At 38.4% G+C, this 26,173-nt stretch overlaps 2 protein-coding genes across 3 annotated transcripts; both read right to left on the bottom strand.

Annotated features, from left to right (window-relative positions):
- Positions 1–972: 972 nt before the first annotated feature.
- Positions 973–2,708, bottom strand: LOC310991383 (uncharacterized protein). The gene is made up of 4 exons (XM_083979081.1): positions 2,649–2,708; positions 2,114–2,222; positions 1,290–1,474; positions 973–1,167 (listed from the first exon to the last, which is right to left on the bottom strand). Exons 1-4 carry the CDS (start codon positions 2,681–2,683, stop codon positions 1,122–1,124), a joined length of 375 nt encoding a protein of 124 aa, XP_083835207.1. The 5' UTR covers positions 2,684–2,708; the 3' UTR covers positions 973–1,121.
- Positions 2,709–4,741: 2,033 nt separating this feature from the next.
- gramd2b (GRAM domain containing 2B) lies at positions 4,742–26,173 on the bottom strand. Of its 2 annotated transcripts, none has more exons than XM_083979039.1 (14): positions 26,037–26,173; positions 17,505–17,612; positions 16,449–16,536; positions 13,696–13,765; positions 12,775–12,878; positions 11,972–12,067; positions 11,759–11,830; positions 11,245–11,334; positions 10,068–10,179; positions 8,317–8,526; positions 7,231–7,306; positions 6,256–6,360; positions 6,052–6,133; positions 4,742–4,909 (listed from the first exon to the last, which is right to left on the bottom strand). In XM_083979039.1, the coding sequence occupies exons 1-14, from the start codon at positions 26,150–26,152 to the stop codon at positions 4,868–4,870; spliced, it is 1,371 nt and encodes a 456-aa protein (XP_083835165.1). In that variant the 5' UTR covers positions 26,153–26,173; the 3' UTR covers positions 4,742–4,867. The 2 variants fall into 2 exon arrangements, with proteins under 2 accessions (XP_083835165.1, XP_083835166.1); XM_083979040.1 differs by lacking the exon at positions 26,037–26,173 and adding an exon at positions 21,312–21,523.

The raw sequence follows: 26,173 nt of genomic DNA, 5'->3' as shown, positions 1-26,173 counted from the left end.
TGCTGTGTATGTTTGTGAATTTGTGACGAATCTGCTGAGGGAGCGCAAAACAGCTGCAGCTGTTCAGCACCGTAACCAGTTAACTTGAAACCAGTTGGGCCACAACACCGGTTCAATTAATGTGGCGAGAAGACTATTCCCCCATTAGCATGGTTAACTGACTGGCGGGGGTTAACCAGTGGTAATATAGTTACCAGTTAGGCTAATTACCTACCAGCAATGCTACTACTATAACTACTAGCTAGATGTGCAGACAACCTGCTCAAATTAGTGCTAGAATTTCACTTACCATAAAAACAGGAGAACAACAATGACCCACTTTGTCCGCTGGCTATACGAGAAATCATCCAAAAGACACCAACACCACGAATGCAGCCGAGATTGTTTTTTTTGTTTTTTTAGCCGTTGAGCCGAGGAGTCTCCGAGTGGTAAGCTAACGTTAAAACGGTTTCAAACTGTAACGGCTGTTGTCACGGTGACCAATCTGTCAATCAAAGTAGCCCCGCCCTCAATGACGTTTATCTTCTGGCGGGTAAACTTTTCAAGTCAGTTCACGGAAGAAGTGAACGAGATCACTGGTTGACAGATTCCCTCCACAGTCTTAGAAATAAGTAATCAGAGACATTTTTAGGGAGCTACGGACCCATGGAACAGACTGAATTACATCTTACCAGAGCCACGAATGAAGCGGAAGTCATCTGTAAGTATGTTTGGCCGCCTGGCCGTCTCAAAAACCAAGTCTCGCGAGAACACGTCTCTCCGTTTGTTTACATCCGGTTTGACTTCTGCAGGTGACGCTTTTAAAATGCAATATGCTCTTGTGAAAGCAAGAACTTGAGATTTAGACTCAAACTAAACTAATATTTATTGCAGAATTGTGGAAATACACAATAACTAGACAAAAAGAACAATTTTATCACCAAAACGAATTTATTTATTAATTTATACTTTTTATTATTTTATTCATAGCTTCCAGCTTTCTCTTGTTAATTAAAATGTGATTGATTGATTCATTTGAAAACTGGACTGAAGGACTATCCACCTCATTCTATTAGCTACTGTAAAGGTTATTTCTCAGCTTGTAGAGCAGGTGGGTTTATTGATGTCTGTGTGATCTGTCTTCAGGTTTCATAGAGACGTCTGATCGTCACCACGGAGCTGTTGTACCTGCAGGAAAACACAGAGTGAAATGATGTTGTCGCCTCCACAGCAAGTTGTCCATAAGTTGCTGACTGTAGGCTAAACAAACTTGAATTTTCCCAACAAAACTTCTGTCTGAGGTGTTTTACCTGGAGAAGTGGGAGGAGTGGTGAGATGTCAATCCAGTCTGGTTTAGAGGAGCTGAAGAAGAGGAGGAGGAGGAGGAGGATGAAGAGCAGTGGTCGGTGTCCTGACTGTGGCAGAGACGCTCCCGTCCACAGAAACACAAAGACTCCTCAAGAGGATCCACAGGAATCCCTGCTAGAGCTGCGTTCTGACACAGAATTAAAATGGACTTGAATGGGAAGGTGCTAAAATCCTTAAATTATACTATCATCTAGTGGCTGTTCAGTAAAAGTACACCTTTTGTCAAATAAAATCCATTGAGGCTGATAATCAGACATTTAACTAAAGGAGATGTATCTGGAGTCTGCTCACAACACAAACAAGTGGTCGTGTCAATTTAAACAAAAATCAGAGTTTATATTTGAAAACATTACGATTAACAACAAGATAATGACTCAAAATCTTATTTATAAGTGCAAATTAGAAAAGAGAGTTATAAAAAATGCTTTCGAAAGATTTCTAACCACATGTTTTGAATGGATCTGTTGGTTTCACTGGATCAAGGTTCAGTTTTTTTTATTGGTTCAGTTCCACTCTCTTCATGATCAGACTAGAAATCCTTTTGGTTTCATTTGAACATGTCATTGACTGATGTGACATTTTAAACCTCTGACTGTAAATCTACAATCTCTAAACTTTGCAGTACAATACTTGCATGCTCTAGTCTAAAGGGAGGTCCTTCATAAAATGGTGCAGAACTAAACCTAAACATGTTATTGAGACTTGTCCTTTTTGTCCCAACAGGAAGTGAAGTCTGACTCTTTGTTTCCTGCCCTGGTGTCTATACCTTCATCAGGAGCCTCTGGTTCTTCATGTCCTGTTTCCATGGCATCACGTACAGTCTGGGGATCATGGGATGTCGGGCCGAGAACGTCGGGATGTGGGAACAGGATCGACTACAGGAGGAAATATGAGGAGACCGTTTGTTTATTTTGACCTTTGATCTTCTCTGTCACTTTTATTTTTACACTCATTTCAGAGGTTGGTTTCAGATTTTACTTTGAACATTTGTCCTTAAAGTTTCCAGACAAAATGAACTGAGAACTGAGCCAAAGTACAAAGCATTCATTTTAAACATAGACCCAAAAGCCCTTTATTTACTCATTGACAGGTTAAGAGGTAAAATGTATTTTGTTCCATCGATGGTTAGTTATATTTTCCTTGCAAACTCATTTTATTCTTTATCGGTAAATTTTGTAGGTCTGATATTTATCTATTTCAAAGAATTACATCAGATTAAAAAAAATAAATTGCTTCCTTGTTTCTGATCTGAGTTAAGAAAAACATTGTTTTGACTAATAATAATCTATAAACATACTCACTCGTGTTGTTGAGAGCTCCCTGCAGATTCAGCCATGTTTGTTGACGGTCAGAGTCGCCCTAGAAACCCCCCCACTGATGCATCATGGGTCTTGGGTTGGATTACAAGTGGAGACTGTAGTGAATCAGTCAGGTGTTACTCTGCTCTTGTTAAAGTTTCAGTGTTTAAAAGCTGCAGACCAGTGACTTTCTGGGAGGATTTAAAGTTTCTGTTCAATAAATGTAATGCTGCATTCACATTAAATAAGCGTTAGCAACATACGCACTAAAGTAACAGTTATGTAAACAAGTCCGATTAGCAGTGGCTACCGGGGCTAGGAAACTCCCACGTGACCTGAATGCAGCACAAACTAAAAAGCTCTGAAACAACAGTGATTAAATGCAGTTGATAAGTGAGTGCAATTTAACATACAGTAAAATAAAAGGAAAAAAAGAGTGCAAACAAACAAACAAACAAACTTCAGCAAAAATAAATCTTTATTTAAAACAAAACAAAACAAAAAATTATTCCCTAACAGAGGGAAATAAAATCACATCACTTAATGAGTTAGATTCTTATATTTACAGGATCACAGTGATGCTCGTCTCTGTAACAGTCCATGAAGTCTCTGTTCAGGATGAATCTCTTTACTCTGCTGCCACCTGGAGGCCGAACCACAGAACTACCACCAGATATGAAGTCTATCATCAATAATCATAATAAACTCAGGAGGCTCTCATTTCATTCAGTCAACAACATGGTGTAAACTCACTGACTCTGTAAATTCACTGAATCTGAATCGGTATTTGAAATGCAGCAGGGTGCGTTCAAGAACAACTCAGACAAATGAGAGCTGGCTGCTGAACAAGCCTCTGAAAATAAACACAAATAATCACATTGAGAATATTTAAATTTGTTCCCTGATCTCTGACCAGTTAATTTAGGCTCCAGGTTGTTTCATATGTTGTTACAACAACTTCCTGTAGAAATGTGAACACAATAAAACAACAAAACACAAGAGAGTAACATGAAAATCTACTAAAGGGGTCTGAAATGTTGGACCAGAACATTATAATGTGGAAAATTTGAACTTTTGTCATTGATATTTTTAAAAATGCAATAAAACTTTAACTTTTAAGGCCTCAAAATGCAAAATAAAGAAACCTGCAGTGATGAAGAAGATGTGTTCAGGTTCCTACATGACGATTTAACACAGTTTCACCTGTGTTTAACATCACCAGTGACAGTGAAGGCAGCACAAACATCAATGTGATGAGCTGAAGAGAAACCCACACAGAAATGTAACATATGACATCATCTATAAGGTTATATACTATCATCTGACTATATGAAGATATACGTTTGTAATGCAGTAAAATACATACATTAAAAAAAGATCTACAATTCTACATGATGAATTTTTACATAAAAATGGATGTGCTAATATTATAGATTCGATTTATCTATGCAAATGTATACACATATAACACATATATTAAAAAACTTTTTTTTTTTTTTACACTCTCTTAATTAATTCTCATTAAACATGTCTGACATGTCAGAGTCTGGGATAAATAATAATCACACTGATTTTATATTACATATATATTCAGAATTATATTAAATGTACAGCACTTGGTAAACCTGGTTGTTTTAAATGTGCTCTATAAATAAAGTTTGATCAGATTAAATTTGATATAAATTTATATCTACAGTATCAACAAACACAGGCTTACATTATTTCCATATAAGAAACTTTCCTGTATAATATTAACACAAGTTTATATTTTACACGTACATATATTTCATATATGTAACTTATTGATACATGTTGATATGTTACATTTGTGTTTGGGTTGATGCGTTGAGGTCGAAAAGCTCATGATGACATCACTGGTGGGTGTGGCTACAGGTGAGTCCATCAGAACAGGAAGTGAAACGATGTCCAGTCACAGTATTTAAAGTGTTTGTGCGTCATTATTTTAAAAGTCTGTAACACACGTCTGTGTTGTTCATGTGTAACTTCTGCTGTAATAAACTATATTCTTTATATTTACACACATGTGGACCCGATGAGACCTGAACCTGATGGGACCTGCACCAGGTTTAGACAAACACTCATAAACACCTGTGGACCGGTTCTGGGTCTGGTTCTGGTTCTGGTCCGGCTCGGTCTTCACCTCCTCCTCCTCGTCCTCCGGTCGGTTCAGACAGAAACATGAAACTCTTCATCCTGAACGTTCATGAAGCTTCATCCAGCAGCTTCTGCAGAGTCTTCTGAACCTACAGGGACAATGGTACAGTAGCAATGTCACATCCCATAATAATCAACATGGATCATCTACAGCCACTGGTACAAGTTTCTTATATATGAAATTTACAATTCATTATAATTCCCTCAGTTTATCATTAGTTCTATTTTTCTCCTGTATTTGTCTTATTATTGTCCTTTTATTATGTGTTTACTGGTATAACCCAAATGAAATGAAATGAAATAAAAATTAAATTAAAAAATAAAGCATAGTCTGAGAATCATCAATATACAGTATATAGTCATAGCAGTAGGTTCGTTACCTTTAATTGTCGGTGCAAGCTGTTTTTAGAACGGCGGAGCAGAGCCGCGAGCTGCTCAGAGCTACACTATGGAGGCTCATTATGGGATTTCTTGGTTTCCCTCATCAAACTCATCAAATACACAATCCAACAACTCCACAACGCTCTGGTGGACAAGTTGTGACCTGCACATTCACCACGCTATGAGATAATAACACAACGTTACCAGACAGAGTTGTTTTAGAGGTAAATTCATGCAAAACCGCTGATGCGCGTTGCCTTCAAGGACAGTTTTTCATCAAGCAGTCTCTGTATTTACCTCTAAAAGAACTCTGTCTGGTAACGTTCTGTTATTATCTCATAACGTGGTGAATGTGCAGGTCACAACTTGTCCACCAGAGCGTTGTGGAGTTGTTGGATTGTGTATTTGATGAGTTTGATGAGGGAAACCAAGAAATCCCATAATGAGCCTCCGTAGCGTAGCTCTGAGCAGCTCACGGCTCTGCTCCGCCGTTCTAAAAATAGCTTGCACCGACAATTAAAGGTGATGAACCTACTGCTATGACTATAGGGATTATGGCTATGCGGGCCAATTTGCCAAAATGTTGAACTATCCCTTTAACCAGCTTGAAGGTGACTGTGTAACACACTCGGCTCCTCTTACAAAGTGACGTCTGAACTGATCAGTGACTATAAATGTTTGATTAACAGCGACGAGCGTCTGGTTTCACTGAACACAGCTCACAGCGCAGCAGCAGCACAAACACCAGACTGAGGAAGATGAAGATGATGAAGATGATGGTGATGAAGATGAAGATGAAGATGAAGATGAAGATGAAGAGGATGATGATGAAGAGTGAGTGTGAACTGACCTTCTCCAGCTTCATCAGGTTGATGGTCAGAAGTTCAGAGAAAAACTCCGTGTTGACGTCGGCTCCTCGCAGGAAGTCGCCTCTGACCAAACAAAACAACCACAGACACGACTTGTTTAAAATCCTCCCAAACAAACAAACAAACAAACAAACAAACAAACAAACAAACAGGTAAATAACAACTATAAACAATAATCAACTCACTCTTTGTGGTTGAACTCTGAGACGGAGCCGAGCGTCGTCAGCGTCTTCTCCAACGAGACGATCTTAAAGGCCAAGTAACAGGAGGACAGCACCAGGACACACACTCTCAACACACACACACACACACACACACACACACACACACACACACACACACACACACACACACACAACCAGTCAATGATGGAAGGAGTGAGAGAGAGAGAGAGAGAGAGAGAGAGAGAGAGAGAGAGAGAACCAGGGAGTGAAAATAGTCATTCTATAAAATAAATAATTGAATTTGTGTGTAAATTAAGAGCTGCAACAATTAATCGAACAATACTCGATTGTTAAATTAATCGTCAACTATTCTGATAATCTGATAATCCGTTTAATAATTAAGTTTAAATAATCAGTTTGAATAATTTTTGAAGAAAGAAAATCAAAAATTCTCTGATTTCAGCTTCTTAAATGTGAATATTTCTGGTTTCTTTGTTCCTTTACAGTATGACAATAAAGGGAGAAAAAGAAAAGTCTTGTTTTGATTTTGATTGTCCGATTTGTGTTGCTTGTTTCAACTCTCGACTGCAAAACTAGTTTACCCTTGGGTATCAATAAAGTAACCTGAACCTAATCGTCAACTATTTTGATCATCTTGAGTCGTTTTTTGAGAAAAAAAAGTCCAAATTCTCTAATTTCAGATTCTTAAATGTGAACATCTCTCATGTCTTTGTTCCTTTATGACAATAAACTGAGTCTCTCTTTGGTTTGTGGACAAAACAAGACATTTGAAGACGTCGTCTGGTGGTTTGAGAAACAAAGATTGATATGTTTTAACATTTTATTGACCAAATAACTAATCAATTAATTGTTTAAATAATCAATGGATTAATCAATAATGAAAATAACCGTTAGTTGCAGCCCTAGTGTAAATGAAAATGCTCTAATGAATGATTTAAATGATGAATGAAGTAACAAATGAATGAGTGAACTCACAGAAAGAGGTAGATGAACAGCAGCGTGTTGAGAGAAACTGGTTTCAGGTTCCTGCTGTCGATCATCACCTCTGAGTCTGCACAGCACAGCACACACACCAATAATCAATAATCAATATGTTAAACTCACACAAAGTCAACATGTGACCTGGACGACGAGGTCAGGGCAGAAAACAAGAACTGAACAGAAAAACATCAAAGAAAAAAGAAAAGAGAAAAAAACAACAACAAGAGAGATGCAACATGACAACGAGACAGGAAGAGATAGAAACCATCAGCTGTTCTTCAAACCAGTTAAACAAACTATCTGTACATCTAATTATAAAGCTCCTTCTGATTGGACGAACCTAAACCATCACTTCTCCTCCTCCTGCTTTGTGTGTGTGTGTTTGTGTTCACATGTTTATACGCTGCAAGTGTGAAAATCCTTGGTACCATCATCCATTATTCTCCTAAATCAATGATCAGATGTTTTACACTATGCACTTTGACCCCCCACCCCCATTGAACCATTGATAATTAGGAGTTACTTATTTATTTATACTATTTATCTACACTGTTTAACAGATATAAAGCTGTCTTTGGCAGCATCTGCGGTGTCTGAGGCTTTTGTATGTTGTGTGTGCTGTGCAATCTTGTCTGTGTTCACAGTATTATATGTTTTTGAGGCAGAAGACAGTGCACAATAGACATTTTAAAAATGTATTTATTCATTTTTCAAATTATGTCTATGGATATTCTCATTCATCCAGGTCATTGTTCTTTTCTGGGCAAATTGAATCGTAGGCAACTAGTCCAGTTGCCTACGATTTCAATTTGCCCAGAATAAAAAATAATTACATTGAATGATTACATTTCCTGTGAAGATGGGAGGGGCCGTGTGTCTGACTTATGTCGTGTTTGATTTCTATGTTGTGAATTGTGTTTTGTGGTAAATAAATAAATAAATCGTTGTAAATAAAATGGTTCCTGCTCTAAATCAACATGTTAAGATGAAAACAAACAAGAAACAAAGAGACGGAGACGGAGGACAAACAGGAGGAGACGGTGAAACGTCCACACACTCAGAGGTTTAAAGTTTTCATACTGGGACGAAGTCCTTGGTGCTGCTTGTGGACGGAGCTCTGCTGCTGGTTCTGCTGCTGCTGCTGGTTCTGCTGCTGCTGGTTCTGGTTCTGGTTCTGGTTCTGGTTCTGCAGCTGGACCTTGGCTTTGTGCTGCTGGGCCTGGTGATCGGGAGGCGGCGCCGCTCGGTCCGTTGGCTTCAACGTGTCCAGGAACGGAGCCACGGGGAACTCTGCAGTGATGGAGACACAGAGGAAGAAACTGGAGAAGCAGGACCGGGACCAGAATCTGGTTTCTAGTTCAGTTTGGACCGGTTCTGCAACACGGAAGATCTTGCAAAAATAAATCTCTGATCTAAATGGAACAAACCTGGTTAGATAAAGGTTATATTGTACAGTGGAAACGGCTAATATCATCTCCTGGTATGGGAACCTCTCAGTCAGACACAGGAACAAGTTGGCCCAGGTAGTTAACCAGGCCAGTAAGATAATAGGAGACAAGCAAATTCAGCTCAAGGAAATATACAATTGTTCTATGGCCAAAAAAGCCATTCAGATTTACAATGACACCACCCACCCTCTCAACTCCGCATTTGTTTTGATGCCATCAGGAAGGAGGCTCAGAGTTCCCTTGGCTAAAAAAGCAGGGTACAAAAAGTCATTTGTGCCGTCTGCAGTAGAGATCTTGAACCAGAGCATTTTCAGGTGAACTTTGAGCTACAGTGAAACCGCAGATGTTGTATGATATTGTAATGTTGTATTTCATGTGTTATTGTATTTCATGTGTTTATTTGTGTTTATTTGTTACTGTGCTGGATGTGTCCAGCTGTTGTTGTTGGCTGACTGCCAGGATGCCAAAGGCAAATTTCCACTGTGTTTTTAAGACCACTGGACAATAAAGTCTTCTTATCTTATCTTATCTTATAGTGATCAAAAGGCTCGGGACAGAATCATTTCTATACAAATGCTGTTGAAATAATTTGTTTATAGTAATCAAGAAATCCACTTGTAGTGTTCATTTTTGGTCGTTTTTATGAATGAAAACATGTGCAAAAACAATTTCAAAAACTATGTGTATTTATTTTATTTCCTACTCCCATGATTCCTTGCAGGATGTCTGCTTCTGCTGCTATAGCTAACGTAAATGAGTCGACACCGGGCAGCAAGCACATAAATCATGGCTGGAAAAAGGAAGTCATTTTCTCTTAATGGAATATGTATTTTAACCACAGTAAGCTACATTACTGTGCTGTATTGTGTACAGTATTTGAGTTATAATTGCACAGTAATTAAACTTGCACAGTGCCTCTGGAAAAGCATTTGAAACGACTGCACCATGTTTGAAACATTAAATAAAGTTCAGTAAATGCTGAAGCTGAACGTTTCCTTACATTGTTCTCATTGAAAAGCTTTACAAATGACATTTAGACGATGTTCTGCATAAAAAAATGAAGTGAAATAAAAAAAAAAAACTGGTTATAATAGTCAACCACTTACAGTGCTGGACCCATGTGATACTATAAGCTGTTTCCACTGTAATAATAATCTAAGAGAGACCTTTGTGTTTGTGCATCGTGTCACCGTATCTCCCTGTGATCCTGCTGCAGTGAATAAAGAACAAAATCTGCACAAAGGGAAGTTTCGCTAATACGCTACCAGGACGTCGTCATGGGAACAGGCCCAGAGGAGGAAGAACCGAGGGAGAACCAGGAAGTAACGTGAACAATAGAAACAGAACAGGAGAATAAAACGAAACAGGAAGTGAGTTAGTTACCTGTCATCTTGTCGTAGTCGGGCGTCTGCGAGTCGGAGCTGCTGCTCTCCTCCATCTCCTGCCGCCGCTGCCGCACGGCCACGTCCAGCTCCATCAGGTCACCGGAGAAACTCTGAACACACACACACACACATACACACACTTCCTGAGTCTCAGCAGCGACAAAACACTCTAAAGGAAAATGTTTTACAGGGATGAAGAGGGGAGGAGGGGTCTATGATTTTCTATTTATTTATATTTTTTCCTTCACCCTTTTATGTTCAGTGTTACTGTGTCCTTTTCTGTTTATCAATCAGTCAAGTTTATTTTTAGAGCACATTTAAAAACAATCCAAGTTGACCAAAGTGCAGTACAGTTAAAATAAAGGGACAATACAAAGAATTTAAGTGATAAAGAACAAAAGCAGCAACCAACTATATATTATACTATATATTAAATACAACTGTATATAACTATATATTACGTTTTGTTATAGTTTGGTACATTGTCTTTTTCCTGTCTATAAAGACAGTTATATATGTATATGCATATTATTACTATCATTATTAATATTATTATGAAGTGAGTTATTAAAAGTAGTAAATTCAGGGAAGCATTTAACTTGTACAGGGAGAAGAGCTGGAACTAGATGAGTTTAAACTTCTTCCCACTCCTTTTTGAACATGTTTTGAGTTTATCTGTTGTGTTGTTTTATGGTATTTTATTTTTATCATGTTCAAAATAAGAAATTTTCAATCAAAAACAAGCAAAAAACCCTGTCATAATCTAATATTATTATAAAAATCACAATATTCAGGTTCAAAGTTTTGGATTTGTCACCTGTTGATGATTTTACACTGACAGTAAACAAGACTCTTCAAAACTTCACTATGTACTGTATATAAACATATAGAATATATAAAAAGATAGATAAACTGAAAATATATGGAAAAAATAAAAATACAATCGCTGTCATTCAATTAAAGTATTTGTGACCGCTGCTGATTCATCTCCAGCGCCTGATTCAAACTGTGGGTGAATGCTGCAACATTCAGTCTCATCTCACATCAACACCTCTGTGACTTTGACCAGTTTTACAGACGCTTATACACTCAAAACTGTTGTCATATTGTTGTTATGTGTGTGTGTGTGTGTGTGTGTGTGTGTGTGTGTGTGTGTGTGTGTGTGCGTGACCCACCATAGGAAAGCGAGGCGTGAGCGGTGACCTCTGACATCTGAAGCTGTTCTCTGCTGAGGACGGGACGGGGCTGCTGCACGGACTCTTCTCCTGGACATGAAACAATCAGACACAGTTGTTCTTCACTGCATAAACTAAACATGAATGATCTACCTACCTACCTACCTACCTACCTATCCATCTATCTATCTATCTATCTATCTATCTATCTATCTATCTATCTATCTATCTATCTATCTATCTATCTATCTATCTATCTATCTATCTATCTATCTATCTATCTATCTATCTATCTATCTATAGACGTTACATTAATGTTTAATAATGTCACTAATAAAGTTTGTTTCTGTATCATCCAACATCAGAGCCTGAAACTGAGACAAGATGAAACTTTGACTGTAGCTCTGTTATTAACTAACGTATCATATCCATATCATAACTTATCGTTTCTGTCTGTATCGTGTCCTAGTATATCGTATTGTATCATATCGTATGTGTTAGAAACGTGTCCTACCTCCAGGTGGAGACAGACGGACATGAGGAACTTGTAGGTGTTGTCTCTGGACATGAGGGACACGAAGACATACTGCAACAGAAAAAACAAAAAACACTGTGTTTGATGCTGACGGAGCTGATGTGGAAACAGAATCTGCACCTACATGAATTACAACATTACATTTATATTCCTTTATGTTTGAATAAGAAGAGAAAGAAGAAGAACCCTCACCCTGTCGTTTGCCGTGGCGATCACCAGAGCGTTTGGCACCAGGATGGCGGTTTTGGTTTTCTTGATCTGAATGACCGACACCACTGGGATGGCGATCTGTGACGGACAGAGAGCAGGAAGAAGAACAGAGACCGTCACTCAGGGTCGCTCAGTTTAACATTGTCTTCTTTTTCTCCTGTGCTTTTATTTTGAAGGGCTGATCCATAATCTTAAGATCTAAAAAACATCTCAGTTTCTCTCTGTAGCTCTAGTAACAAGGGGTCGTTGTCAGCCAATCAGAATAGGCCCTTTTTATGTCAATATATATCCATAATATCACTATTAAAGTGGAAGATCTTTCGTGACATCTGCAGCTCAAAGTTATGTACTTAAAAATTTTGCAAAGTTTGCAAGAGTCAAAATAATCAAACAGCACAGAAAACAGGAAAATAAGAATCAAAGAAGCATCAATAAATAGAAATGATTAATAAAATCAATAATAAACGGAGGAAATTCATGATTGAGGAGTTAACAGCTAATGAAAGGATGGATGTTCTTCCAGAAAATCTAAAAAAAAGAAGAAGGAAAGAAGAACTGGGACAGAACAGACTGATAAAATAAAATAAAAGTTCATTAAAATAACATGAGAATTCAAAATGTCTGATAACACTGGGCCTCGTTATGTAACAAGGCTTCAGTTGTATAAAAGAGGAAAGAGGAGACGAGTGTGAGAAAGTCTGAGGATTCAGCACCAAAGGAATCTGAGAGGGGACAGAGATTCAGATCTGTGACCCGGTTTCATTTCATTCGGTCTCCGTCGGTACCTTTGTGTCTTTGCCAAACACCTTGGAGTGGAAGCAGATCCAGTGGTCGGAGACGAACATGCGTCCCTGGTACAGGATGTCTTTCTGCAGAGCGCAGGTGTAACCTGACAGAGAGACGTTATGAAACACATTTAAAAAAAATAATAAAATACCTATGAGGTTTATTTCTAATTTAAAAAAAAACAAAAAGCAAAAGATGTTGAATCAGTTTAGAACAGCTGGCAGACTTTATCATGATCCTTGAAGGGATAGTTCAACATTTTGGCAAATTGGCCCATTGCCATAATCCCTATAGTCATAGCAGTAGGTTTGTTACCTTTAATTGTCGGTGTAAGCCATTTTTAGAACGGCGGAGCAGAGCCGCGAGCTGCTCAGAGCTACGCTACGGAGGCTCATGGGATTTCTTGGTTTCCCTCATCAAACTTATCAAATAAATACACAATCCAACAACTCCACAACGCTCTGGTGGACAAGTTGTGACCTGCACATTCACCACGCTATGAGATAATAACACAACGTTACCAGACAGAGTTGTTTTAGAGGGAAATACAGAGACTGCTTGATGAAAAACTGTCCCAGAAGGCAACGCGCATCAGCGGTTTTGCATGAATTGACCTCTAAAACAACTCTGTCTGGTAACGTTGTGTTATTACCGTTCTGTTATTACCTCCATAGCGTAGCTCTGAGCAGCTCACGGCTCTGCTGCGCCGTTCTAAAAATAGCTTGCACCGACAAATAAAGGTAACAAACCTACGGCTATGACTATAGGGATTATTTGCCAAAATGTTGAACTATCCCTTTAAATGGTTTATCCAGTGTTTAACAATAAGATCACACAGGTATCAGGTGTTCAGCTTTATCATCTAATCCCTCATCCAGTATTTAAGGTGGAGTCGATGGTTGTGACGGTGAAAGACTCACTCTGCCTGAGCTGCTCCTCTTTGCTGATCTCCTTGAATATTTTATGGTACTGGCAGTTGGTCTTGGAGAGCTGAAACACACACACACACACACACACACACACACACACACACACACACACACACACACACACACGGTTAGGATGTGCAACATGCTCACACTTTGGAGGCTTTGAGTGCCTGAATATATTTTTTGTTTTTTCCACTGAAGCTGTCAATCAGTGTCGGCCTCATTATGAAATAAACATGAAGCAGTCTACTTAGCATACAATTTATGATCCAATTTAAGCGTTTTAGCATAAATATTAATTTCAAACATCGATCCCAAGTCACAACAACTACGCCGATTAAATTACAGTGATGATGGACAGGTAGTGTTGGGCTATATTTACATAGCCTATTACACAGGAAAATATGAGAAATGACAGTCAACAGACAAAAATACTGTGTAAAGATCAAGCTTTTGTTCAGTTTTATATATTACATATGTTTTAATTTAATTCAATCCTTCCTAAATATCCTATAATGTAAAGCCTAGTGGTGGGGAAAAAATGGACTACAACAACCAAGATGCATTTCGGCTTTTTCAGTGGCTGCTGTAGTTTCAGACGGCGTTCAAACTCTGTGTCAACAGTGAGCCAATTTCATTGAAAAACCTTTATAAAACACGTGAATTAACTGCGTGTTTCGGTTAAAATGCGAACTTTTTAATTCAAATTTACTTTATTTACAAATAAAAGTATATATATTATGACGGTGTTTGCTCTGTATGTGTTTATATCGGAGGTTCCGTTACCTGCCGTTAGCTGCGGATGCTGCGGAGGAGGAGGAGAGTAAAGTATCGCGGTCGTTAACGTGATTTCACCTGGACAACGAGAACCACCACAGCCCCCTCACCCCCTCCTCACCTGGACACCTACCTGTCCACCTGCCCCACCTCCATCTCCACCTGAACACACAACACGTTACCTGTTCTGTCACAGCCCCGAAGAGTTGTTGTTAGCTTGTTAGCACCTGAGCTAAATGAGCTACTTTCTACCTGGTGTCAAGTATCGCGAGAGTTGAGAAGTGAACCGAGGATGAGACAACGGGTGAACTCGTTACAGATGTTGTGGAGGATAAAGAAGACCGTGATGTGAGGTAGGCCTTGCCTCTCTATTTGTGTTGTTATTCACCAACGCGTATGTGATTAAAATACAATTTAATGCTTTTTTATTGTCTTTGTATGTTAAATAACTAAAAACCGCACAATTCAATTCAATAGCTACATGATTTAAATGAATTGCAAAAAAAAAGGATGCATGTGCAGGCAGGCCTTGCACAGAAACAATTGCAGTGTTGTTGCACTTGTGTTTTTTTTTTAAGGTTGCACTATATTGCTATATTTCTGTCTATAAGCTGCAGTGTCTCCACAGTGAGAAGTTGTTGACTTGTTGTTGGTTGAATGAGTTGGTTTTTGGAAACTTCTTTGTGTTTGTGTTGTTGTAGCCTATCTGCAGCAGTTTGGTTGATGTGGTGTAAACCCTGTAAGATACAGGTAACATGATGCATGATTTGGATGTTTACTTAAGCAGAGCATTATGAAGTGATCACTGTGTGTATGTCTTTTAAAAGTATTATCACAGTCACATTCTGTAAATCCTGTATGATAGAAGATATCTACAGGTGTTGACCATGTCTCATATTTATCACTATTTTTTGCACTGGAACTATTTTTTGAATATGAATATATTGGGGAATACACTTTCTTTACGCTTTCTTGATATGATCTGTTCAAGGTTGTAAAACCTACTGTGTGTTTAGCAGAAACCTCAGAGTGTAACCCTTCCCATTCAGGTGACTGTGGCTGTTGCTGCTCAGGAACGTCCACTTGCAAGTGTAATAGACGCTCATCTTGTTTGTTGTGTACTCAGTTTTCGAAATTCCCACAAGAATGAGTAACAACAGCTTTGTCCAAAAGCATTCAGGCCATAATTTAAATATTCCATCATTTTCAGCTAACTGCTTTGTTCTGGCTACAGTTCCTGCTGCCGTTAGGAACTGTGTAATCTCCCACAGACTGTGAACGTCACCTGACAGACCAATACAGGATTTTAATAACTCATATTAATTACTAATATAAGTGACTGTAGGAGCCATGAATTGGGTTTTCTGTTAGTTTCAGTTTCAGTTTGGTTTATTTGAAAAGGGACAATGCACATTAATAAACATTGTAGAAAAAAACACATGTGAATGCACCCGAATTAGCTGAAAGTTAAGGTTAAGGGTTGTCTTGGTGTTGTTTATTTTGGAGTATGATTTAGATTGTTATTTTTAGTAGCAGGTCACGTTATAATGGGCGGAGTTTAGCACTTCACATGTTCACCTGTTGCTTTTCCTTTGTTTCAGAGAGAGAGGGGGTTGCCGTACTTTTTGTCGACCGCTATATTTTCGCTATTTTCTGTTCCGTTTGCTTTAGTTTGTACACTTTATTATGAGTTAAGTTAACCTATTTTGTGTGGTTAATAAACACTTTGATCTTTTTGTAGTTGAGAAATAGCGAAAGTCGCTATAGTGACTGACTGACGGGAGTGCAGCGTCTCCTCGGTCTCAGACACACAACACTGTGACCGTGTCAGTGAGATAACATGTTGGAAACGAGCCAATCAGCAGGGAGAGATGACGTGTGATCTCACACAGCTGGAAAAACAAAACTCCACGCTGTCTTGTTTACAGGTGTGATATATAATATATTATATTCTAACATGGACTCACCTGGCTGTAGTGAGACTTCTTCCTCTCTATCTTAGAGTCCGAGTCGGGCTGGACCTGAGTCAGCAGAGAGTGGTCGAAGGTCTTTGACCTGCGGACCACACGATCAATACACACACACACACACACACACACACACACACACAGAGGAGGAATTAACTTGTTATGCAACTAATACAACATTATATAAATCCTTATATTGCTCCTGTCTGTGACCTCTGACCCTTTGTACTCTGATTCAGATGTATTTATATAAGACTTATACACTGGAACTTTAGATAACAACTCTACTTTGTCTCTGTTGTAAAAGTTCATCAAAGTCTTTCTGTAAACTACTTAAAGCGAGAGTTAAAGAGTTAATCCAAACTTAAACAGCATAGTGTTGTGATATTTTGTGGCAATATTGTATCAGTGCATGGACAGCGCCAATTATTCATCTTTTATGATGTGGATTGTAAATAGGATTTTTGGCACTTTAATATTACAGTACCTTTTATTATGACTGTGTCCCAGTGTATTAATAACTAACTGTAACTGTAATACTTATATTTACACAATGAGGTTGTTACACAATGTTTAAAATCACACTAATATCAGATTGTGACTGAAGTAAAAAGTAAAAGTTAGAGTTATGAGTTTAATAAACACTAAAAGCAAGAGTTAAAGAGTTCATCCAAACTTAAACAGCACATTTTGTGGCAATATTGTATCAATACATGGACGCCAATTATCAATATTTTATAATGTGGATTGTAAATAGGATTTTTGGCACTTTAATATTACTTTAATCAGTACCTTTTATTATGTGTCCCAGTGTATTACAATAAGTTCCTGTAATACTTACATATTTACACAATGAGGTTATTACACAATGTTTAAAATCACAATAATATCGGATTGTGACTGAAGTAATGTGACAAAACGAATCATTTAGTATAATGGCACCTTCATTTCTTGTTCATTATCCTAAATATTATTATAGATATGAACCCAGAGGCATTAATAAACCTGCCCTGCACTCCTACAGTAGGTATTTATGTACCATGTGTGGTTGTTTACCTGACTAAGGCCGGCTTCCTGCGGCCCGGCGCCTCCCGTTGGTCTGCAGCCTCCATCACCGTCCTCCCATTCCTCAGGCGCTCCTCAGCCGCGTTCTCCAGATCTGAGCTGGACGAGACAGGACAGGACGCTCCGTTAGATAACTATCAGTCTACATCAGCCTGCACAGAGAAACATAGGGCTACAGAAGGGGGACATTTCTGTACTTAAAGGTACAGTTCTGTCCTACTGTAGCGCCAATTATTGTACTCTAGAGTACCTATGTGTACCTTTTGGGGGTAGAAAAGGCACATAAATGTTCCAGAATGGCAAAAGGTACATACAGTATGTACTCCTATGGTACACATATTTACCCCCTAAAGGTACATTATCAGAGAAAGCAGGAGCGGTGCAGGAGGTTGTGGGATCTTTCCTCGCTCAGGGCAGGTCGCAGAGCAAACACACACAACGCTTACATATATACCCAGGGTATATATGTACAAGTACAAGTAGTACAAGTATATATTGTACAAGTACAATTGTGCACCTATTATACCCTTTAGATGCTAGGTGCACAATACTACTGTACTTAAACTGGTACATTTTGAAAAGGTACAAAAATGTACCGGCACCAACGGGTACAAAATTGTCTCTAAAAAAGGTTAAAGGCCTGGAGCGACAAGGGTTTTTACCCTTTTGAGTACATTTCCGTATTTCTATTTTTCTCTGTGTGAGGAGAAACTGCCGTTGCTCTTCATGTAGCAGGAGTTCAGTTTGTGGTTGGTTTGTGAAATGGAAATTAGTTTTATTAATTTACAACGTTTTCATCACTAACTGGAAACACAAAGAGCCTGAAGGCGACGTCTGACTGTTACCTTTGTTTATTGGAGCCTTAGGAGGTTTTTCAGCTGATTGACACAATGAACTGAAGCTAATTAGTGATTCTGGTGCATGTCTTAGTGGACACAAGAAGATTGTCTATTTAACTTAAAGGGATACTGTAGTTCAACATTTTGTCAAATTGGCCCATTGCCATATATAGTCATAGCAGTAGGTTTGTTACCTTTAATTGTCGGTGCAAGCTATTTTTAGAACGGCGGAGCAGAACGGTGAGCTGCTCAGAGCTACGCTACGGAGGCTCATGGGATTTCTTGGTTTCCCTCATCAAACTCATCAAATACACAATCCAACAACTCCACAACGCTCTGGTGGACAAGTTGTGACCTGCACATTCACCACGATATGAGACAATAACACAACGTTACCAGACAGAGTTGTTTTAGAGGGAAATACAGAGACCGTTGATGAAAAACTGTCCCTGAAGGCAACACGCATCAGCTGGTTTTGCATGAATTTCCCTCTAAAACAACTCTGTGTGGTAACGTTGTGTTATTATCTCATAGCGTGGTGAATGTGCATTGTGATAAATTGTGCAGCACTCATTAGAAATTAGTTGTAAACTCTTGATCTAATGTGACTGGTTGTTTTTAGAATATTTAACATGGAAAATAAAATGTATGATATTAATACACTTTACATGAGGTGTTTAATCATGATGACATGTGTTGCTGACCACATTATTTGTGCAGCATCTCACAACTTGTTTTTTTGTTTTGTTTTGTTGTTTTTTTACCTTCATGCATTCAAATCGGTGTTACCAGCCTGGACAACTGTTAGCAGGAAAAGTGACGTTAGGAACTACTTTTGACCAAAAAAGAGGAAATATTAATGTGATGTTAAACTTGCAGATTATAGAAACACTAGTTTAACACTGAACCACATTAAAGCACAAGGTGAATTTAAATGTTTTAGTTTATATTGGTTTGATTTGAAACTGCAGCTGATTCCTGTTGTTGGTGATTTATTCTATTTACTTATGTTAATGTAAAAGTATATGATAGTAATGATCTCTGATGGACAAGTAGGAGGTTTCTGTCTGACTATCAAGTAGCCTACTTAACTTAAAGCAGAAGTGAGTGATCCGGTCGTTTTGGCTAATGCTGCGTTCCAGGCAGGCTTTTGAAATCGTAAATTACAGCTTCAAGTCACAACTTACGACTTTGTAGCGTTCCAGGCAACCCACTCGTGTTTTTCCGACCTGTTTTACCTGTGAAAGTCACTATAACGGCCACTCGTAACTTCCGACCGGTGAACTCGTACCAGATCGAACTGGTACCACTTCACGGTCGGAAAAATACGAGTTTCCTTGAACGCACCATAACAGTCCTCGTCCCTACGTCGCCACATTCACGGCGTCCCTTGGCTGCACACACAGCCCTGCATGCCGTTCTCTCTCCTCATTGGATAAAAACTGTAGGATACGATAAATGTTTTCTCCTCGGCTTACAGCAGAGCAGAGTGACTGACAGACCCGTGTTTCAGACCAAACACTCTATGTAAGTGATTGCTGTCGGAAGATAGAACTATTTAAGACTTATATTAACACAAATATATCACTCACTTCTGCTTTAAAGGCCTGGAGCGACAAGGGTTTTTACCCTTTTGAGTACATTTCCGTATTTCTATTTTTCTCTGTGTGAGGAGAAACTGCTGTTGCTCTTCATGTAGCAGGAGTTCAGTTTGTGGTTGGTTTGTGAAATGGAAATTAGTTTTATTAATTTACAACGTTTTCATCACTAAATGGAAACACAAAGAGCCTGAAGGCGACGTCTGACTGTTACCTTTGTTTATTGGAGCCTTAGGAGGTTTTTCAGCTGATTGACACAATGAACTGAAGCTAATTAGTGATCCTCTGGTGCATGTCTTAGTGGACACAAGAAGATTGTCTATTTAACTTAAAGGGATAGTTCAACATTTGGGTCATCAGCGGTTTAGCACGAATTTACCTCTTGTAAGAATTTGGCTTAAAACTTGATTAAAAAAAAAGTTAATTTCAAAAACCAGCATGCATGTGTAAAGTAGATTCAACAGGCGTCTCCATAGCAACACAACACATTCTACTTTGATTAGAAAAAAAAGGCAGTTTGGATGTTTTGGCCACATTGTGATAAATTGTGCAGCACTGATTAGAAAGTATAGTTGTAAACTCTTGATCTAATGTGTCTGGTTGTTTTTAGACAATTTAACAAATAATGCGGAAAATAATGTATGTTTGATAATACTTTACATGAGGTTTTTAATCATGATGAGACGTGTTGTTGACCACATTATTTGTGCAGCATTTCACTACTTGTTTTTTGTTTTAGTTTTTTTTACCTTCATGCATTCAACTCAGTGTTACCATGGCAACTGTTAGCAGGAAAAGTGATGTTAGGAACTACTTTTGATCAAAAAAAAGAGGAAATATGCTAGTTTAACACTGAACCACGTTAAAGCACAAGCTAAATTTAAATGTTTTAGTTTATGTTGGTTGTTGGTTTGATTTGAAACAGCAGCTGGTTTCTATTGTTGGTAAAAGTATAATGATCTCTGATGGACAAGTAGGAGGTTTCTGTCTGACTATCAAGTAGCCTACTTAACTTAACTTTTAACTTAACTTAACTTTTAACTTAACTTAATTGTCTTTTACATTAGTCTTTGATTATTCCAGTGTATAAAATGAATCTGTCAGTTTGTAAAGGACCTTAAACACATCTCACAGAGGTTAAAGGTCACTGTGTTATCTCTGCTGAGCTCATTTCAACTGGTGAATCAGTCGAGGTCAAATCAGGATTATTGTCCACACTCAACGTCTTCACACAAACAAATACACACATAACCAGACTGCACAACTTTACAACTGCTCCTGAAAAGAAAAAAACACATTTTTCCCGACACCAGTGAACTCATCACCAGTTTCTCTGTCTGTCTCTGTGCTCAGTAACTCACTGATAGTCTCTCTCCTCGTGCTTCGCTGCTCTTCTGCTGTTCTTCCTGCCGTCTTCCTGGGACGTCTGTTGGCTCGCGCTCTGTTCTGTCATTTTACTCTATAACCCTCCTCTTCCTCTTCGTCCTCTTCCTCCTCCTCTTCTTCCTCCTCCTCCTCGTATTCGTCCTCCTGAGCCGGCGTGAGAACCGAGACGCTGCAGCCTGGTCCTGAGCTGCTGCCTTCACCTGCCTGTGGGAGTGTCCTACTGTCCGTCCACTGGTTTCTCCTGGTTTCACATGTCACGGCCAATCAGACGGCCCGAAGGACAGGGTGGTGTGTGTGTGTGTGTGTGTGTGTGTGTGTGTGTGTGTGTGCCTCTCTGTATTCAAACCTTTGATCGGTGGTGACATGTTGTGCAGCTTTGTTTGAGGAGTAAAGTTTCATTTTTGCTGCTGGCTTCTTTTCTTTTCTCTCCTCTTGTCCTGTCGTGTTGCCTTCACTTGCCTCTGTCAGTGTTGGGTTCCCACTCTTTTCTTGAAATCGTTTTCCAGGACTTCACTGCAAAAACTCAAAATCTTACCAAGAATATTTGTCTTATTTCTAGTCAAAATGTATTTTCTAGTCAAAACAAATCTAATTCTACTTAAAATAAGACTCATTACATTAAAAAGCAGCTTGTTTTTAGACACTTTTTACTTTTTTCAAGCAGATTTTCACTTGAAATAAGTAGAAAAATGTGACAATGGAGCAAGTTTTTCTTTCTTATTACAAGCACAAAAAAACAGCTTTCACTGGCAGATTTTTCTACTTATTGAAAATTAGTTTGAAACAAGTGAAAATGATCTAAAAACAAGTTAATTTTTAGGTTATGAGTCTTATTTTAAGTGGAAAGAGATTAGTTTTGACTAGAAATGAGACGTTTTGACAAGAATTTGAGTTTTTGCTGTGTTTTCCAGGACTTTTTCCTGACAGACGTTAGCTAGTTTTTAAGCCATTCACTGATTCATCCCCTGTCCCATTCATGCTTTGGAGAAGTGTTCTTTTCGACAATGGTACTTTATTTTGTACATTTAATCAGTTTGTTTCTATGTTTATTCCTCTCTCTCATTCTCTCTCCCAGAAATCTGATTTAAAGATGTGCAATTTACGGCTCTAACTAATGAAATAATCTCTTAAATACTTAGAAATTATAACAAATTTATCATAGAACAGCACAAACATGTTTGTTTTTTCTGAAAAAGTCAAATAGAGCTCTGGTAGCTGATGTCATGATGTGGAGGACAACTTTTTTTCTAATTTTCCATGTGTTTACCATTCCTGACTGGAAAATTGGTCAACCATTTCCCAGGTTTTCCAGATTTTCCAGGACGCGTGCATGGGAACGCTGCTCTGTACGAACGGACCACATCGGTGCGATGAGACGTTCAGTGTTAGTGGGAACACGGTGTTTTCCCATAAGTCTCTCTGTCTGTCTGAGCGGTTCAGTTTACACAGGAACAAAACTCTTCTCTCTCCTCCTTTTTGTTCATTCATTTCTTCTTTATCCTCGTCCCTCAGCAGCAGCGACACCCGATCTCTTTTCTGTTTGCTGATATAAACCTGATATAAACGTTGATTATTATTTATTATTTTTTGTAACAGTGCAGGTGAAGACGGAGCAGGAGGCTCAGGCAGAGAAAACACAGACTCACTGGGTTTGTGTTTCAGTCTCATCTCTTCTTACATGTTTAACTCTGTCGTCCTCAGTGTGTGTGTGTGTGTGTGTGTGTGTGTGTGTGTGTGTGTGTGCGTGTGTGCGTGTGTGCGTGTGCGTGTGTGTGTGTGTGTGAGTGTGTGAGTTAACCTGCGGCTCACTGAGGCCGCCTGCTGGACGCTGCTGAGAACTACAACTACAACTACAACTGCAGTTAATTAAAATAGAGCCGCACCAATTAATCAATTAATCGCACAATAATCGACTATTAAATTATCTATTTTTTTTTTATTTAGAGACTGACTTTTTATCTCATTGTTTTATTTATTTTTAAATTGTATTTATTAACCTATATCTGTAGGAAATTTGCTCTTGGCGTTTTTAATTATTTGTTTTTATTTCATGCTTTTATATTTATTTCATGAATTGCAGCACTTTCTGTCAAGTCTAATTTGTTTCTTGTTTTGATTTTGATTGTTCGATTTGTGTTGCTTGTTTTCGACTCTCGACTGCAAAACTAGTTTACCCATGGGTATCAATAAAGTAACCTGAACCTAATCGTCAACTATTTTCATAATCAAAGAATTGGTTTGAATAGTTTTTTGAAAAAAAAAAGTCAAAATTCTCAGATTTCAGCTTCTTAAATGTGAATATCTTTCGTGTCTTTGTTCCGTTATGACAATAAACTGAGTCTCTCTTTGGTTTGTGGACAAAACAAGACATTTGAGGACGTCGTCTGGTGGTTTGAGAAACACTGATTGATATTTTTCAACATTTTATTAATCAATTAATCGTTTAAATAATTGATAGTTGAATTGATAACGAAAATAATGGTTAGTTGCAGCCCTAAATTAAAATTACATCAGTCTGATTCATTATTCAGGAGTAACGAGGTCGAATTGAATCAGTGACAGTGAAGCTGCAGAAACATCTGGAGAGAAAATATTGACTTTTGCATTTACAGATGTTTAGATTGAGACTGACTGAGGTCACGTGACTGTGTGCGTGTGTGTGTCTAATCTGAGTGCACTGATAGCAGCTGTAGGTTACTGGGTCAACATGTTGTTGAGTCTGTCGTCTCCTCCTGGTTCTCAGTGTGTATTGTAACATACAGAGCTGGAATAAGACTATCTTAGCTTAGCTTAGCATAAACACTGTAATTAGAGGGAAACTGGTAGCATGGCTCGGTCTGACACCGACCAATCAACACAACTACATCTCACAGATCAATATATTATACTGTAGATTTCACTGGTTGAACAGACGAGTTGTCTTTCGATTAAAATAGAATATTTAGTAGTAAATAAATGAGATATTTTCTATATGTTGTAATCACGTGATCAAATTAATGGCTATTTTTGGTGATTTTATGTGTGTGTTTTTTGTGCTTCCTGATTTATTTTTCTTTTTACTTTTTTTTTTTAATTCAGTGAGTTTCCATCCTGTACATACTGCATTGGTTTATTTCTTTTTTTCTTATTTTATCTTATACTAATTATTGTTTTTGGTTTTTATCTTTTCTTTTTAACGTCCGTCCTGCTTCGTTTGTGTTTAAACAACAATTCAATAATTAATATTTCATGTAACCACATCCAGCTGTGATCTGCTCGGACTGATTCACATTCAGATTCAGTCTGTACATTTGTACCATATGAATGTGTGTGTGTCCTGTGTGTTGTGTTGTGTAAATAGAGGACGGACGCACTTTGAAACACAAACATGAACTGAATGAACGGCAGATTTTTCTCACTGTGGCTCAGCTCTGTGACGTTTTGAACCAAACATCATGATTACAGATGTGTAAATGTGTTTGCTTCAGGTCACAACAAAGAAAATGTGTGTGTTTGTGTGGGTGAGTGAAGGAACAATAATGTTTTATCCACTAAAGACGATCATTTTCATTCTCTTCTTTTGTTTATATCATATTTCTCGGCAGATCTTCTTTATAAAGAGTGAATTCTTGAGGTAGAACATATCGTGTCATGTTTTTGGTTTTTTGGTTTGGTTTGGTAAAGAAACTCTCAGTCTAAGACATGAAGCCTAATAAAAATCCACCATTTACAGATGTAAATGTGACTTCGTCACGTACTGTTTTGAGTATTTCACTTTGCACAAACCTATATTAACACATTCTTAAACAAACCACTTACAGGAAGTTGCAAGGACACTTTTTGTTTTGTGGAACATGAGTACGGTGGCCCTGAGGGGTCAAATCTCTGCAGCTTCACAAACGTGCTACAAACTCAGAAAACAGCTTCATCATTTTGTCAAAAAACAAACAACAGTTTCTGGAGGACACAATAAAGTGACGGACCAGGATAGAGTCTAATCATGGATCTTTTTATAAGATAATATATAGAGCTGAAGCAGAAGCAGGAAGTAATGCTCGCCATGGGACCTCAATATCTGACCTCTTCCTATTTTAAAATCGTGTTTCATGCCGAAAAATCGTCAGGTTGTTGTAAAATTATTGTAAAATAAAATTCAGAAAAATCCGTAACCAGAAAGACTACAGGTGGCGTAGGTACATCACACACCAAATGCCGCCCTTTCCCATGTCAGCTACTCCAACTGTACTGTAGTCTGTAGAGCGGTCTGCACACTAAATACATTCTGCTACTGCTGATTTTTATCAGATATTTTTATATTCAATCGGATCATGAAATAAAATGTTGACTCTCATTCACTAACATGGAGATTTTTTCTGAATTGAGGTCCCATGGTGAGTTTCGCTTCCGCTTAGGCTCTCTATAATACATCCGAGTCTAATGCTAAGCTAACATGATCAATGTGATCAATACCATGTGAATCATGTGATATTGATGTTCTAATAAACCAAACAAACTCAGTTTATTGTCAAACCCACTAACAGGAAGCTGTCTGCACAACTTCTAGAGTCCAGAAGAAGAACAACTAAAGGCCCCAGACCGCCGGTCCCTTGCTTTATCGTGTCCCCAGAAACAGAAACACTTCCTGTCGTGTAGCACATTTAGCCTCAGTATTTTGACCCCACAGGGCCACCGTACTCTGTGTCTCGCCGTATTCTTCTTACCTGTGGCGTCCTACTGCGTGGTACACAGACGGTTTGGACATCGTGCTTCGTCTTTTAAAAGCGTACACGTCGTCGTACCCGTAGATCTCCATGGCGACCACACAATCACAGATCATCACGGTCGCTCCTGGTTCATG

Source organism: Trachurus trachurus (genome assembly GCF_905171665.1).
Source record: "Trachurus trachurus genome assembly, chromosome: 9".
NCBI classification, from domain to species: Eukaryota; Metazoa; Chordata; class Actinopteri; order Carangiformes; family Carangidae; genus Trachurus; species Trachurus trachurus.
This window is presented reverse-complemented; position numbering and strand designations above follow the sequence as displayed.